The sequence below is a fragment of the Rhipicephalus sanguineus genome, unplaced genomic scaffold (genome assembly GCF_013339695.2).
Source record: "Rhipicephalus sanguineus isolate Rsan-2018 unplaced genomic scaffold, BIME_Rsan_1.4 Seq5519, whole genome shotgun sequence".
NCBI classification, from domain to species: Eukaryota; Metazoa; Arthropoda; class Arachnida; order Ixodida; family Ixodidae; genus Rhipicephalus; species Rhipicephalus sanguineus.
In genome coordinates, this window is record NW_023615498.1 from 1,913 (window position 1) to 18,697 (window position 16,785).

Genomic DNA, 16,785 nt, shown 5'->3' on the forward strand with positions numbered 1-16,785 from the left:
AGCGAGAAAAGGCGCAAAAAGAAAATACAGGTGGCGACGCCACCTTGGAATTCCTGCACCATTTGCCGTGACTTCACATATTTTTGACGGCGCCTGCTTGGGCCTACGTAGTTCCTAATTGGTTAAATCGAAGTACATTGTCCTCTGAGGGGGCCAGAGACTTGACATAACGAGTTTGTGAAAATTTCGTCGAGCCAGTGGCGCCAAAATACGTTAAATGCTCTTTGAAGTCTTTTACGTCACGAATTACAAAGTTCGGCGCAAAATTTAAAAATGAAACTTTGAACTTGGTTTTCTCCTCTAATAATAAACCTATGGTGGTGAAATAAACTACACAAGAGTTCCCCGAGCACACTTTATCAATCTAAACCAATTCATTGTTTCTCTTTAGTGTCTCTTTAAGCGCGTGTCCCCCCCAGAAAAAAGAAAAGGCATTCCTGATCTAAGCAGCCAGTGCTGCCTTGAGCGCAGCCCCACAACAGAGCGAGAGGGGTGAGCAACAATTAATAGCCCTCGTCGCGTGCCGGTTGTGGTATTGTATGCACCCCGCAAATTTTCTGTGACACCGAAATGCTCGGTTTACTCGTCCAATGTCACGCGGGGCCTCGATATACGCCATACCAATGTTTCGCCATACTAGTGAAGATGTCGCGAGGTGCTGTCAAATCAGATGAGCATTCACGCTTGCTTCAAAACCAAATTAAGATAACTGAAAGCTAACGTCCGCCAGTTATAAATGGCCAGTAGTACCCTTGCACGCATACAGGACAATCAAACAATACAAACATCTCCAGGTTTCAATTTTGGTGTCAGGGTCCTTTAACGTTTGTTTCATATCCAGTGTGTAGATTCATCGAATACTCATCGGCTGTTTGGAACTGTGTTGTAGAAACTAGTTCAGAACGTTGTATGATACTCATTCGTCGCGCAGTGCAGATCGTCAAGAGCATTGCAATAACGCGATATATGAATATTTGTGTGTTTTCTTTTGTTTTATTGTAAAGTTTTCATTTTGTGTAAAATAAATGCACATTTCTAATAATCAAGATGGCTGCCATGCAAAGTCCGGGACCCCCCCTGTTGGTTTGCTGGATTTACGCCACTGAACAGCAGACATCCTCAGCTGGGCACTCAGTGCCCATTTGAAGGGGGGTAACACGGCATAACTGCAGTGAAGTCATTTAGGTATCTAGAAATTGCAGAATTAAATCTGTCATTATTTTCGTGTGTGATGACCACAGAAACACACTCTCTTCCGTGATCCTAAAAAGACAGGGCGTGCAAACACGGACACAAGAAAGAAGTCAGGACACCACAAACGCCGGCGTTTGTGGTGTCCTGACGTTTGTGGTGTCCTGAGAAGTCAGGACACCACAAACGCCGGCGTTTGTGGTGTCCTGACTTCTTTCTTGTGTCCGTGTTTGCACGCCCTGTCTTTTTAGGATGAATACTTACCAACTAGCTCAGCTCTCTGTTATTCTACTCTTCCGTGATTTCTGCACGAATCACAGAGGTTGCTGTCGAAGCCAGAGGGTGTATCGTAGCTCTGACTGTGCTTATAGAGCACAAGTGTGCCTGACCAGCTCTGCACAAGCTCAACTTTGAGTGCAGCACTTAAAAGCACTGTGGGTCAAGCTCTGTGCTAGTGCTCGAAAACGGCTACTGCTATTGGTGGAGATGGTGCTACGTAATTCACCGAGTTCCCACAAAGGATAAGGATGCGCAACACATTGTGGTCAGTTCACGTCACAAAAAACTAAAGATAACGTCCTTCAGGCAGTGAAAAGAAAGGATATGTGCGCAACTGAACTTGCAAACATGTTTGACAGAGTGTGATGTTGGGCGAGTTGGTGCATAGCTTAATAAAATATTTGTGGCGCAACGGAGACAAGCAAGGAAAAAAAAAAGAGAAGACAGGATGGGCCCCATCCTGTCTTCTCTTTTTTTTCCTTGCTTGTCTCAGTTGCGCCACAAATATTTTATTAAGCTATGTTTGACAGAATATGGTGTTCACCATATTCTGTCAAACATGTACTGTCCACCGGTTGTCAGTCCAACTGGTGGACAGTACAAGCAACAGAATGGTCACCAAGTGCTGGGAAACGTGGTCGAGGAAGGCAGAGAGTTAAATTAGTGACAAAATGAAGGAGTTCGTAGGGATGAGACGGAATCAGCTCTGTCTTGTAATCTAGATGCGCTGAGCAAAATGCACAAATGAGTAATGGAATAAGTGGACAGGACGAGTGATGCGCAATGTGCACAAGACAGGGTAAACTGGAGGTCATTGCGAGAGGCCTTCGTCCTGCAGTGGACAGGCCGAGAATGAGGATGGGTGGCATGGTCTATCATTCTAGCCAGAAAGGCTGAAAACACAAAAGTCGTTCATATGGCCTTGCAGGACGACCTTTCTGAGATTGCATAACTGTACAGTGGCGGTCCAACTGCGCCATTTTTCTACATTTTATCCCTCTGCGCCTTACTGCGCTTGTTCAAGAATATCTTGTGCCAACTGTGGCAAAATTCATATTTCGCCACCTTAAACAGCAGTGAAGCGCGTTGGGCTCAAAATGTTCTTCGTGGGGCAAAAAAATCTACGCATCTTTACCATATTGCCGCAGAATCCACTCCCACTCATTCCACCGGCGGGCTTTTCCTCGTTATAATTGGTCTAACGAAAATATGTGCGGCTGATCTCCATTATTGATGGTTCGGCATGTTGCCTATAGTTGGGAAGCTCGCAGCTACAGATGCGGCTACAGTTCAGACCATAGGCGGGGAGTTTTCATTTTTCCGGATGGGGCGTGGACTTGACTTGCTCTTCCACGTTTCTAACTCTCCCCATATATATATATATATACACACAGTGTACCCAATTTACAACGAACCCACTTACAGCGAAATAGCGGTTATAACGAAGTGTTCTTGATTTCCCGTCCCAATTTCCGCATTTTCAATGCCTTAATTTTAAGTCCACTTTTAATGAAGTAAAAAAATGCGACTCAGCAGATATAGCGAAGTTTTTTTGTCAAGAACAACAAAAAAACCCCCATCAAACCACCTTTTGAGCTTTCGTGTGAATCAACTAGGCCGAAAAACAGCCAATTCTTGGCTCCGGCAGCCGCTTCGCCCCACTTGGCTCCCTGCGAAAGCTTGCTTCACCGCACCACACATTCACCTGGTAGCCATCTCGCGAACGCTTCCCATTCTTTCTTCCACTGCCAGGCGGGCCGACTGCCGCGGTCTTATCTCGTTTCACGGTGTACTCCTCTCTTCAGAGAGGAGGTCGGGGGGGGGCAGCTTCAGAAACTGTGGCCGCTTTAGACCGGTTCCACTTGTGGCACCTCATTTTGGTAAAAAAGCGAAGCAAGTTGGTGTGCTCGTAAATTGCTTTTCTTCCACGGCATGGCGCCACCAAGTCTAGGCCTGCCTAAGCCTGGCTGCGGCGGTGGCGCTCCGCCAGCGGCTCGGCGCAAACCTGTCGCACACAAAGCCGTTCTTTCTTTCGTGGTGTTCAGTCAGTTCAGTCTTAGCAGCAGAAGCAGCCGTTCGCACATGTTGTGCTGTGTCTCTGTTCACAGGTGAAAAGCGGATTATCGCAGCGCGCTTGAACTTGACCATGGTTGAGCAGCAGAAGCATTCGTTTGCTCGACTTGTCTCACTGGTGAAAAGCGGATTATCGCAGCACGCTTGGACTTGCCGCGGTTGCAGCTAGGCCTGCCCATGTGCATCGGCGAACTATACGCCGATGCACATGTCTTTATGTCGAGTCAAGCCATACCCGGAACGACCGCCTCATCGACGATCAAACGAAAAGTGCTCTCTCTAAAAGTGTAACGTGCCATTTTGGATGAAGTTCGGCAGAAAATTAAGAAGACCGACATTGCGCGGAAGTACGGCATAGCACAGTAGACTTTGGTGACAATTAGAAGAAATGCAAGCAAAATTGATGCCGTCTTGGACGACGACGTTGGCAGCGGTGAACGGAAGCGGATCCGCGCTGCCACTTACGGAGATGTCGAAGCGGCGCTCTACAAATGGTTTGTAGACGCTCGTTCCAAGGACGTCCCGCTCAATGGGCGATCCTGCTAGCGCAGGCCAAACGTCTGGGGTTTGCTCTCGGCCACGAGAACTTCAACCCAGGCAACGGATGGTTGCAGCAATTTAAAGACCGCCGTGGGATCACATGCAAGAGCACTGTCGGGGAAGCTGCATCCATTGACGAGGACGGTCTCCAGCGTTGGATCATGAAGCACAGGAGCCGCATTCTTGAGACATACACCGAAAGAGATATTTACAACGCTGACGATACGAATCTGTTCTTTCAGCTGTTGCCTGCAAAAACTCTCGCGGCGAAGACTGACAAGTGTGTGGGGGGGAAAAACAGCAAAAATCGCATCACAGTGTTCGTGTGCGTGAACATGGACGGCTCCGACAAGCGGCCGCTATTGGTAATCGGCAAGCCCAAGAAACCGCGGGGCTTCGCCAAGGTGCTGTCAATGCCTGTCTTGTACACACACAACACAAAGGCGTGGATGACGGGGGAGATATTCCGGAAGTGGCTGACAGACTTTGATAAGGAAATGTTCGCGAAGAAGCGCAAAGTGCTGCTCTTGCTGGTCAATTGCAGCGCACACCGTGTTAACACACATCTGAAAGCTGTCGAGATACTTTTTCTGCCTCCGGACACAACCGCCAAGATGCAGCCAATGGACCAGGGAGTGATAGCAAACTTCAAAGTGCATTGTCGCCGCCGTGTCATCGAGCGTCGGCTCATTGACATCCGTACAGCCGACAACGCTGTCGACCTGAAGGTGCCGCTAGTAAAGGCGGTATTTTTCGCAAGCGGAGCCTGGCGGGACGTGAAGTCTGAGACCATTCTTCACTGCTTCGAGAAAGCAGGTTTTTCGCGGGGAAGCAGCGCTGCCAAAGAAAAAGCAGCAGAAGCAGACATCGATGCTGCTGCAGCGGATGGTGCCGTGGCAGTGACGAGCTTGGGGCAGCTGTGTGAGGCCGCGGGCGATGCAAGCCTTATCCCAAGCGGGTTGGATTATCTGGACTTTGCCCTGGTGGATCAAGACCTCGTCGCAACGGAGGAGCTCACCACCGATGAACTCGCCGCTAGCGTCTCCAAAAAGGGAATGGCTGCAAATAGCAGTTCCTCGGATGGCGAAGGGGACGACATTGGTGCGTCTCAGCCTGGGACCGCCGGAGCACCTCTCGCAGCTGTAGACACGCTGCATATGTACTTGTGCTCTGAAGAAGGCAGTTGCGATCTGTTGGACAACGTTGAGCACCGTGTTCTGAAATGTGCGCTTGCGAAACGCGTGCAAAGGACCCTTGATCGCTTTTTTCGGAAAGTGTAAATAAATTTGTTTCTTGGTCTGCATAATGTTTGATCTTTCTTAGAGTCTAGATATAGCGAAAAAGCGGTTATAGCGAAGTAATTTCAGATTCCCGCCAACTTCGTTATGACCGGGCTACACTGTGTGTGTGTGTGTGTGTGTCTATATATATACATATATATATATATATATATATATATACATATATATATATATATATATAATATATCTATCCTCTAGGTGCAGACACCGCAATATTATTGTGAAGATATCTGGTGGGAGACTCAAGACTTATTTTTCAATCTACACGAAGACATTGATCGACCATGTTACACTTGGCTCAAAGCGAATAAGGCTGCATAGGCTGCTACTCGCTGACTGTATCGCATAAGATCGATTCCCATAATGCATGGGATATCTGCCGAGTTTTAAGAGCAAAGCTGTTTAGCAAATCGTTCCTTGCCCGACGAACCAAAAGACTATCATAATTATAAGGGGTATGTGCCACAGAAATTGGGTAAATCTCACTACTCACCGTACACTAAAAATGAAGAAGGCAACAGTTAGCCCAACAACAAATGGCTGCGTAGCGACGGTGGCGGGCCAAGGACATCGAGTACGTGCAATGAGGGAATACTAGGGAACGGGAAAGGCAATGGTGGCTGCGAGAAGACCCCGAAGTGATAGAAGGCCTACGCCAACGACGACGGGCCCGTAGATCTATGGAAGTTGCAAACGCTTGGTTTCAGTGCAAGTTTGCCTCTGGAGTTTGGACAACCATGCCGTGTTTGTGACTGTCTGTGGTTTAACTCGAACTTCTCTGCACTGAGAATCAATGTAGAAACAACCTAGCATCACCTAGCTAATGCCTAGCAACGACCTAGAAGCAGCCAACAAACAACCTAGAAGCAATCAGATTAGTCTTCGGAATCGTCCATTTTCACTGTTTCGAGCCTTGCGCGGCTTAGTGCAAACTTCGCCATTTTTTTTTATTGACATGCCTTACTTTGTTAAAACATGCACCAGACAGGAGAAAGTGAGCTAATGCTGGCACAGGAAGCTTTAATTATGCCAGTGAATTCAATTTAAGATGGCCGAAAATAATTCTCAGAAGGTAGCAAATACCATTTGCTACCACAACACCTTGTTTGAAGGTGTGCTTACAAATTTTTCCGTCAAAGGTTGTTTCTGGATGACTATTTGAGGTGCTCTTCGGTCACCGAACTGGTAGTAAAACCCTTTGCTGATAAATAAAGAATGCGTACCATCTTGGCACTTTTATAGGCAGGCATGTCGAAGGGTACCCATTTTTAGACTACCAAGAATTTAACCTTTTTTTTTGGCGAGCAAGTCTGTGTGAAAGCATTTACTGACTGACTGCATTTTTGTGTTCTGAAAACCAGTCGCTACGCGGCTCAAGACTTGCCATAGCTTAAACGTCCGCTTCAGTTGTTCATAAACACAACGTATTATCACATTCGTACTCAGAAATTTTTTTGGGGGGTGTTTTAGTGTAGACCGGCTAACTTTGGCAACTGATGGTCGCTGTGAAGGCGTGCAAGTATTTTAGTGTGACCCGAAAGGTTAAAGCATGCAAAAATTTCAGGGCGTGTCAGAACCCGATCAACCCCCCCTTAGTTACGGCCCTGCATATTCTGCACATACAAATTCCTTTGAGGGACATTTTACCCTGAATATTTGACTTGTCACTGGCCCATGATCCGAATTTTAAAATCTTGAAATGAAGAAGAAGCGGGCATAAACAGCCCTCTTTGAAATAGCTGCTGGACAGCTACGGCCAACAGTCCATTGTCAGAGGACGAGGGCCTAAGCCAATTTCTTAAAAAATATCCAGGGCCGGCGCCAGCAGGGTCTGTGCTCCCCATCAAGCATTCGGGGGGGGGGGGGGGGACCGAGCCCTCCAGCTCCCCCCTCCCCCCGTACTCTCCGCATATGGGTTCAGACCATTTATAACGTAACTGGGTACAGTGCAGGACCGGTTATAATGCAGTTTTTCCAACTCCCATTTACCCACCCATAAATTTTCATCTGTATGCATACCGCTTATTGTGTAGTCCCCTAAGATGAAAGTTATAATGTGGTTACAATGCGGCTGCCGGAAAATCCTTAGAGATGCAAGGAAGTGAGCGTGTTCTCAATGGAAGTGGACTGGCCGGGGAGAGAGGTGAAGGAGGAGTGGACGCGGAGCGAACGAACGGGAAATAGGGGAAGGAAAGGTTGTGGGGGGCAGTAGTGCGATGTGTGTGGTGTGAGGAGAGGGAACGATTGCCTAGGCAACAGAGAAGCCTTTGCTCTGACTGCTTGTTGTGCGTGCACTGCGCTCCGAACGGGAACCCGCATCTGCATGAAGTACGGGTTACCGCTATTTGACTCTTTGATTTTCTGTCAGGAAAATAGCTGCATCGTCGTAGAGCACAGACATGGTGTGTGCAACCTCAATTCCCCCACAAGTGACAATGCTTTAAAGGGCCAGTAAACAACCACGAGGTCCAAAAATTGTAATGAAGGGAAATATGCGCACTTTTGCTATGTGAACATGCTGCCGCAATAATTTTGCGAATACGTGCTATAATAAGGAAGTTACAGGGGTTAGAACATCCGTTTCAGCTGGTTTCAAATTTTCGCGCGTCCTCGCCACCCTTCTCCTCCACAGGGAGGGGAAGGCATAGCCCGTCGTCGTGACTCCGCCCACTTTGGCAACGTGACACGACGTCAGCAATTGACGTCATCGGCGAGCGGGATCAGTCGCAATGTACTTCCGCTTGCTGCAGCTCCTGGTTGTTTATTGTTTACATTGTCGCACGTGCTCCGCAACTTGACGGGCAGTTTTCGGCTTTTCGGTATTTTTGAACCTTTGTGACAGTTCACAATGTAGCAGGAATGCGTCCTTGCTTTCCAAGACGACGAAGGGGCGCGAGAGAAAAGCGTTGAGAACCCCGCTTGCCGCAAGGGCGACCCGTCCGAGCTACCGGAGATTCCCCCTTTCTCCGCTCGATTTGCAGCCAGCAACTGAACGCTTCCTCCACGTGTTGCTAGCGGCGGCTATGATGCGCCGAGGGCATATAGTTGATTACTTACTCAGTTTTTTGGCTCTATGGCCGACGGCGCATTGGATTTGACCAACCTTTTTCTTTTCTTTTTCTTCCCTTTCTCCTTCCACCTTTTAAAATTTTCTTCTGAACTTAACCTTCACTTTGTCTTTTGTTCCTTGCCTGATCCAGCATAGCCCATCGATCTCCCGCTCCAAAGGGAAGAGGCAGCAGACATCATCATCATCATCATCATCATGTCGAAGGCAAACTGCGTGCAGGTGCTATGCAGGTGCCATGCAATGCGGGGAACATACGCATGACAAATGCGTTCTGCGTGGCCGAAACCGCATCATCGCAGGGCCAAGAAACAAGGCGCAGTTTTGTAGCGGCGGGTGGGAACAGGAACTGACGTTAACTCGACTACTGTTTGTTGAGACCTGGCTTAAACCAATCGACTAGCTCAGTGCTACGTCAGCTCGCCGATCGCCGAGTTTGCGTCACTGCGTGTACGAGGAGGATTGGTCAGCCGTAGGGAAGAAGCGCGGGAATCGTTTTTCGAAATGAAGGGTCTGCGCGGCACGCGGCGCTGTAATATTCGGAAAACGTGATCGCCACGGTCTACTGTACGAATTAGCGAGCTTGTTTGGGGGGTGTAAAAAAAAAGTCGCAGCCTGTTTACGGGCCCTTTAAGATGTGACTGAGCTTTTGCCTGTGCCACCAGCATGCGAACTTACAAGCTTAGGAGACTTTTTCAGGATAGTAGGCGTGGCTGTTCTCCTGACCGCAAACTGAAACTTTGTTTCACGTGTGCTGCCCACTCTGGGATACGATATTTTCTGTGCCTGATATCCGTGTTGTCTTTGGCAAGCTTCCCGTGACGGCATGCCAATTTGCAACCTGCACGCTTGGCCTAACGAGGGCTAGCTGCCTCATCGGTAGTGGCTGTGGACGATCAAAGTTGCGGGTTGGTGCCGAGTCAACGAAACGTTTTGCAGTTGTTGTATTTATAGTTGTTGCATTTAGAGGGGGTGATTTAAGTTTACTTCAACGAAAACGAGGGTGTGCATGTTCAAGTCTAGAGTGTTGGTTCATGGTGGCCACTGTTTTTGACATCGCGCACGTGCCCGAAAATCGAAAGCATGTGGAATTTTAATAGCTGTTCAACGTATAGTCACTGTGCAGTGTGGTACCACAGCAAAATCGGCATGAACGAGGAGGTCCAAAAAGTTAGTCGGCGGCATTTCGCTACGGCACTCTTTTTTTTTTGCGCCCTTTGGGCCGTCCGGCAAGCCAAAGATGCCGCCCGGGTCCTAGGACTCACCTGAGGCACCGCTGTCATCATCGACGAAGGGTGGGACGGGACAGGGGTTAATCCCCTCTCCCCCCGCCCCGCCTGAAATGAACTGCCGTACTGACCTTAATTAAAGTTCATTCATTCATTCATTCGTTATGTCGGCACCGCAGGTCCGCGGATGTTAACCTTTCGACATTTGCAAATTTACCCCCAAGTTGCATGCCTTGATAGCTGAAAACGCATGGCTGCCTGTTGGTCATGTTTTGCACAGGTAGAGCATTTCAAAAATGTTGTTTTGATTACAGTGTGGTACCGCTTATAGTGCGGATATTTGTGACTCTGGCAACTTACATTATAAGCCATCTATGTTGTATACCGTTTTAGGCACCGTGCACTGTAAATGGCGTCTTCATGCATGAGAATAACAATAATAATTTTTAGGGTTTTACATGCCAAAACCATGAGGCGCGTCTTCATGCATACGAAGTCTCGGGTGTGCGATAGTTTGACATTTTGTAAAAGAAAAGTGTTCCATGTCAATCGCTATGTGCAAGAGTCTTTGCCATACCGATCGTAATGCTCGGCCTAAATGCGCAAGCCCGTGTCATGAACGAAGCGATGCCACTGCCGCTTGCATGCATTGAAGCATTCTTCAAGTGGCATCGTTGCGAAACAAGACACGTGATGTGGTGGCAAACCACCGTGCATAGACATTGAGCCATGCAAACACCGACACGCCTCATATAATGTGCGACTGTGCTGCTCACATGTTCATTATAAAACACTTAACCTTTTGCGGTCTGAAACCTTTTCCCACATTCCGTCTGTACTGGTCCAAAAATAAAAGACTCAGAGTTTAAACAATAGAAGTATGTTTTGTTGTTGTTTATTAATACTGTTAACCCTAGAAGGGTCATTACAGGAATGGATCAACAATCAGGTACAGTTCAATAAAAATATACACGCGACATAAATGTAAACATGATTTCAAGGGCACTGCAGCATGCTTGCTTCAGAGATATGCAACAAAGAGAAAAAGAAGAAAGGAAAACAAAAAAAAAAACAACACAAATATACTCGTCGAGACCACATCGTAACGTTAATGATTAGTGTTTGTAAACGCTGAATGACCCGTATAGGTGAGAGTATGAAGCTCGTTTAAGAATGCAGAAATGGAGGAAGAGGAAACCAGTGAATCGGGCAGCATGTTCCATTCATTAATTACTCGTGGAAAATAGCTATACTTAAAGGAGTCGATTCGCGTCAATGGAGGTTCAATATACATACTATGCCTGTGTCTAGAAACGTGGATTCGGTGATAATCTGAAAAAGTTGGGCCCATTAATCCTAAGCTTGTTATGGACAATTAAGAACGGGAATTTTAATCTTTCCACTGCTGTCCTTAATTCTAAAGCAGGAAGATTTGCATTTCGGCACAGTTCAGTAGGGGTATGGTATGCACCATCTCTTTTACAGATGGTGCATAATGTATTGAGAAATCACCCGCGTGAATGAATCAACCGTGAAAGAATGTGAATCAACCGCGAAAGAACGTGTCCAGCAGTGCCCGACCATGAACCGCTGCGACTGTGTTGCGTTGTTGGCCCCTGCCTGACAAAGGTTAACGAGTCAGTATAGTCGTCAATTGCCAAAACAGGCCAGGCATTTCTCAGCCTGCAAAAATTTCCACTGATTCTCACCCATGAACTTGTTACAAACTGCGCTTGTTGGTGTGCTCAGCATGGGCACCTGCGTGTCCGCTAGACGAGCATTAACAAGTCTCCTGCATTCTGCCTGGAGGCATGAAGTCGTCTATAATGACACTCTTGTTAGTAATGAACAAAAGGGAATTTTTCAGGGCTTCATTTTCTTTGTTAGACACAACGTGGGATTATTGTGTGTGTCAGATGTCCACTAACATTTGCTACGTTACGCCAGCTGGCAGCACAATACAGAGTGTTCCACATTGGTGGTCATGGCTACGAGCAGCGCTGACTAACACTTCTAGCTTTACTTGCCCAAATATACCCGACAAAGTGGACAGGAAGACGAGCACCACTGCAGCTCACTTGGTAGAGCATCGGACATGTTATCTCAAGGTTGCAGGTTCGGTCCCTGCCCGTGGCAAGTTGTCATTTCGTCCACTTTAATTTCTTCACATTTATATCATTGTTACTACAGAAAGACTACAAATAACACCCCTTATACGTTCCTTGCCTTCATTGTTTCTGGGTTTTCATTAAGGTTGTGTCTAACGTTGAACAGTGATGGAGACAGAAGCTATTGTTGCATCATATTTACCTGCTAGTGGTGCATTAGTGTTTAAAAAATATTACATTAAAAATGCTAAACGGTGTGATGGCACATACCAGATGCGTTTCTGCCAGAGGATATTACACTGACATAATTAAAGTTTTTGAGCATGCATAAACAAAGACAGAAGAGTGAGAAGACAGGTTCTTGTCTTCGTGTGTGTCCCTTTGAGTTAGAGAAGTCACCAAGCAACCCAACTCTCTATCTTTTTGCGTTGGGCAGACAAATAAGTGCCGTTTGGTGTTAAACACCAACCATTCTCAGTAGCTGTGGTGTATTTTGTAAAGGCCACTTGAGCAAGTATGCTGTGTCCTGCTCTGCAGTGCCGTGAAGAAGAAGATTGAGCGGCTGGAGAAGAGTGTGAGTGTGCACCACCTGGCCTCCAGCCACCACGTATCACCGGTCCTGTTCACCATGTGCCGTGACCGAGATGCCAAGGTACTGTTCCTGAAAGTCCTGCTAAGCACCCTATTCATTGCCCACCCCCGAAAGTGCTACCATTTAACAGAGCGTGTTGTTTGTCACAAGCATGCTGCCAAGTCTTCCGGATTTCTACCATTTCTTACGTTTGTATGGTTGGCAGGTAAATCTCCCGGAAATTGAAATTTCTCTGTGTGATCTGGCCACACTGACAAAAATCCAACCCAATCCGATTCAGGCTTTTTGCGAACCCATTGCGTATAGCACTACGGTCCCTAAAATATACTAGCTATCTTTGTGGAACAGCGCTCACGAGACGACGACGAAGAAAGAAGGCACAGGACAGCGCCTGTCCTGTGCCTTCTTTCTTCGTCGTTGAGCGCTGTTCTTGAGCGCTGTTCCACAAAGATGAACGCATACCAACTCGCTCAAGCTTCCATTCTTATACTAGCTAGTCTGCCGTCTGCGCTCTCCACCGCAGCCGCTCGGTGATGCATGCAGCGGTGGCGCTGCAGGCGGTCGGAGTTCCTTGAGCAGACGCCCCTTCCGCGCCTCTCGCACACGAAACAATGATAAAGAAAACAAAGCATTGACAGTAACAATATAATTTCTTTCTCTGTTGTGTACGACAGCAAAGATCGTAATTATCGTTCAGAAGAACTTGAGTCAGGCCTAGTTGGTGCTTACTGTTTACCGCCCGTGTCGTCGTACCTCCCTCTGTCCTCGTCTTTTGTGTGCGGTCAAGATGTCAAACAGATTGTAATTATCGTCTACTGTTTTTTGCAATGCACACTTCGTGCCTATTTCGCGCTCATTCCTGCCTGCAATTTCAGTGTTATTAAAGATTGAACCTATATAGATTCAAGGGAGAAGGCAAATGCAACGCAAATCGTGAGAACCAACACTTTTTATTTTATAGTTTTGAACCTCACGGCAAGTATAGTACAGTCTTAAAAGGAAAAGATCCCTTATATTGGTTCTTCGGCTGATACACCTGTTTGTGATAGCATTTGTGCCGAGCTTCTGCTCTGTTTGTCTCAGCCAGCAACAGGAACACTTATTTGTTGCGTCATTATACTGTGTGACAGTAAATAGACCTAGCTAATAATCATTCGAGCGAAATATTATGAACTTCCCCTGGAAAAAAGAAAAAAAAAAGATCTTTTGATGTCTGTAACAAATACACACTCTCATTCTGAGAATAGCATTGCGCTTTTCTCCATAATGCATTGAGAACCTACCTCTGTGATTCAGATACTTAGCGCAGTAAATATATTTGAAATAATTTTTTCATTCTCACAATTTTTTACGTGTGGGGAAACTGATCATACAAATGATTGGTACCTTTGTGAGAACAAATTAACACTATTTATATTATAATGGCAGCCTTGTGATAACAGTGACTCCTAAATGCAAAAAAAGTCAGAATCTTCCGCTCTGAAGAGTTGTAGTTTGGGCGATTTGGTCATCCGGGAACTTAGCTTGTATTAGCGTGGAACATACGAGAAGTAGACATGACACACAGAAAAGAGACAGGCAGGCGCTCAACTTCCAACTGTTTATTCATGTCCTTCACACCCACCTTATACATGCGCAAAAAACACAACTCATCCAGCACGTGACCCTGAACCAAGAAACGTCAACTCCTTTTCCATCAAAGCAATTGACTGTGAGCTTACACGCAAGTCTCCCAATTCTGCTATAGCTTCGGCTTCTTTGATTGCACATGCGATCTGATTTCTAAACCTGCCGATAACTACACAGCCGTGCAGATTAGGGGAACACCCACACCTTTTGCAGTGCGCTGCTAGGAACCCTCCCGCTGAAAGACTATTTTTTGCATTGTAGCTGTGCTCGCGTAGTCTATCATTTGGACACCTCTTGGTCTGTCCAATATAGTATTCCCGCACAATAATGAAAACTTGTAGACCTCACAGCACTCGCAATCAACAAATCTAACTCGATATTTCTTGTCACAAGCTAAATGAGCGACTTTATTTGGGCACGTCAACCTGCAAAGCTCCCCCAGTTTTTTGTGCGCTGAAAAAATGACGCGGACATTAGCTCGATGGGCTACTTTTCTCAAATTGTGTGAAATAGTGTGCATATACGGGATCACACCTACCCTGCAACCCGAGCCCTCCCTACCTTCTTGCCTGTTTTCTTTACGCGAATCTTTCAGAATGCGTTCGGCAACAGATACCTGTAACATAACCGGGTAGCCAACTTCGGTAAGCCGCTTGCATTGGTTCTCAAAACTGGACGCCATCTTCTGGTGACATGATTTGGTTAGGGCATTCTTAGAGCATAAGTTCAGGATGCCTCTCTTAATGAGCTTTGAGTGGGCAGAGGCAAAAGAGAGAAGAGGCTTGTTTGCTCGCGGCTCATACCACCAACATGTGTGTTTTTCTAGGAGAAATAACCTGATATCCAAAAAACGGATGGAGCCCCCTTGTGGATGTTCGCAGGTAACTTCAAGGGGCGCAAGACAGTTCTTAATCGCGGGCAACAACTCGTCAACGTTCGCTTCTATGTCAACAGGAGCACAGTCAATTAAAAACAGGAAGTCATCAACAAAGTGAAATGCTTTGCACACTTTGGTGTTTTCTAGTGTTGAAGACAAGGCAATGCAAAGACCAGATAAAAATAAATCGCTAAGAATGGGTGCTATACAAGACCCGATACACACGCCCTTTTTTGCAAATACAACGCGTTGTCCCAAGAAATAAAAGTTGAGGATAAATAAAACGATAAAAGTTCTAAAAAATGACTGGTTGACAATGAAGCTTCATCTTGAAAGCTGTGGTGCCGTAATCATCTATGGCATGCTCAATGGAAGATAACAGAGCACCGTGTGGGATGGTATAATATAAGTCTTTTATGTCTACCGAAAATGCTTGGTACCCGTCATGGGGTTGGTCCTTCAAGAAATCAATCAGTTGATCCGAGTTTCTAATCAAGAACGGATCATTCACGGGCAAGCACATGAATAAACAGTTGGAAGTTTAGCGCCTGCCTGTCTCTTTTTTGTGTGCCGTGTCTACTTCTCGTATGTTGCGCGCTAATACAAGCTAACTTCTGCTCTGGTTTTGCTTCGAGCAACCGCCTCCTCTTAAATGAGTGGCTGGATCCACCACTGATCTTGGTTTGATTACGACGACAGTGTGCCGAAGAGAAACGACCTTAAATGCAATGCTTGGTCGGGATCAAGACATTCCAGCCTCTGCCCACGCGAACAGCGCGAAAATGACTAGTTCACGTGGGAGCATAAAATTAAAAGACAAGACACGATGCGCCACCGATTCCTCCTGCGCAGCCTGTGCGGACGCACCATGCACATGCTCTGATGGATTGCAGCGTCCCCTGCGCATGCATCAGTGGCGCGGACACGGCCTTGCATGGGGACGGCGCGGAGATGCAGACTAGCCAGTATATTCTAGGGACCATAATATCACTATTTAAAACAATTTAGGAGGCGTTGATGTAAGCGTACTGTAGAATCTCATTTGATGTAAACGCACAGTAGTATATCTTGGGGAAACGAAAACGGCTGATACGAATTCGTGAAATTCCCTAGCCGAATTCCACTGTGTCCAAGGGGCCAAAATTTCGATGTTCCGAACACCTTTCCGCGTCCCGGTGGTTGATACGAACTTTGGTACCGAAACTGTCGAGCGAAGGCCGAGAGCAGCATTCTGGAAGCTTCGGAAGTGCACATGCAGCCAGCACACACACTGTTAAAACTGTGGTTATCGTTTGCCACAACTGCTGTGGACGAAATCGCGTTCGCTCTTGACAAGATAATCTATGGCTCATTTTCCTCATCGGGGTCTCCAAGCAAGTCGACTATTTCGGCATCCGTAGCTGGGGCAACGACGGGTACATCTGTGTCAGCCATCGTGAATGATTCGAAGTTGCCTTCCAGATCTCCGCCAGTGATGCTGTTCACAGCTTCGTAAAGATCGTCGCAGTCCTCGCAGTCATCGTCAGCGTCTTCTGCGTGCGATCGGGAAAATCCGGCATGTGCAAAGCAGTTTGCAATCTTTGCAGGTGCCAGTTCTTTCCATGAATGGCATAGTAAATGCACTGCTCCAAGTAAGTCGATGCTGTATCCCTTGTTGGCATCATACGTAATGAGCATCCGTTCTAAAAGACTTTTCTGGTATAACTTTTGTGTTGTCTCAATAATGCCTTGGTCCATGGGCTGCAATATCGCGGTCGTATTCGCTGGTAGAAATTCCAAAGTGATCGCTTGCAGATTTTCAATCTTGCCATGGTTAGGGCAATTGTCGATAACAAAAAGCACACGCCTTTGCTTTGCCCTAAACTTTCGATCGAGCATGCGCACATACTCTTCAAAAAC

At 46.7% G+C, this 16,785-nt stretch overlaps 1 protein-coding gene across 1 annotated transcript; it reads left to right on the forward strand.

Moving 5' to 3' along the window:
• The first annotated feature begins 4,418 nt into the window (after positions 1 to 4,418).
• LOC119377715 (tigger transposable element-derived protein 4-like) lies at positions 4,419 to 14,631 on the forward strand. The gene is made up of 3 exons (XM_037647063.1): positions 4,419 to 5,242; positions 12,326 to 12,440; positions 14,605 to 14,631. The coding sequence occupies exons 1-3, from the start codon at positions 4,419 to 4,421 to the stop codon at positions 14,629 to 14,631; spliced, it is 966 nt and encodes a 321-aa protein (XP_037502991.1).
• Positions 14,632 to 16,785: the final 2,154 nt, after the last annotated feature.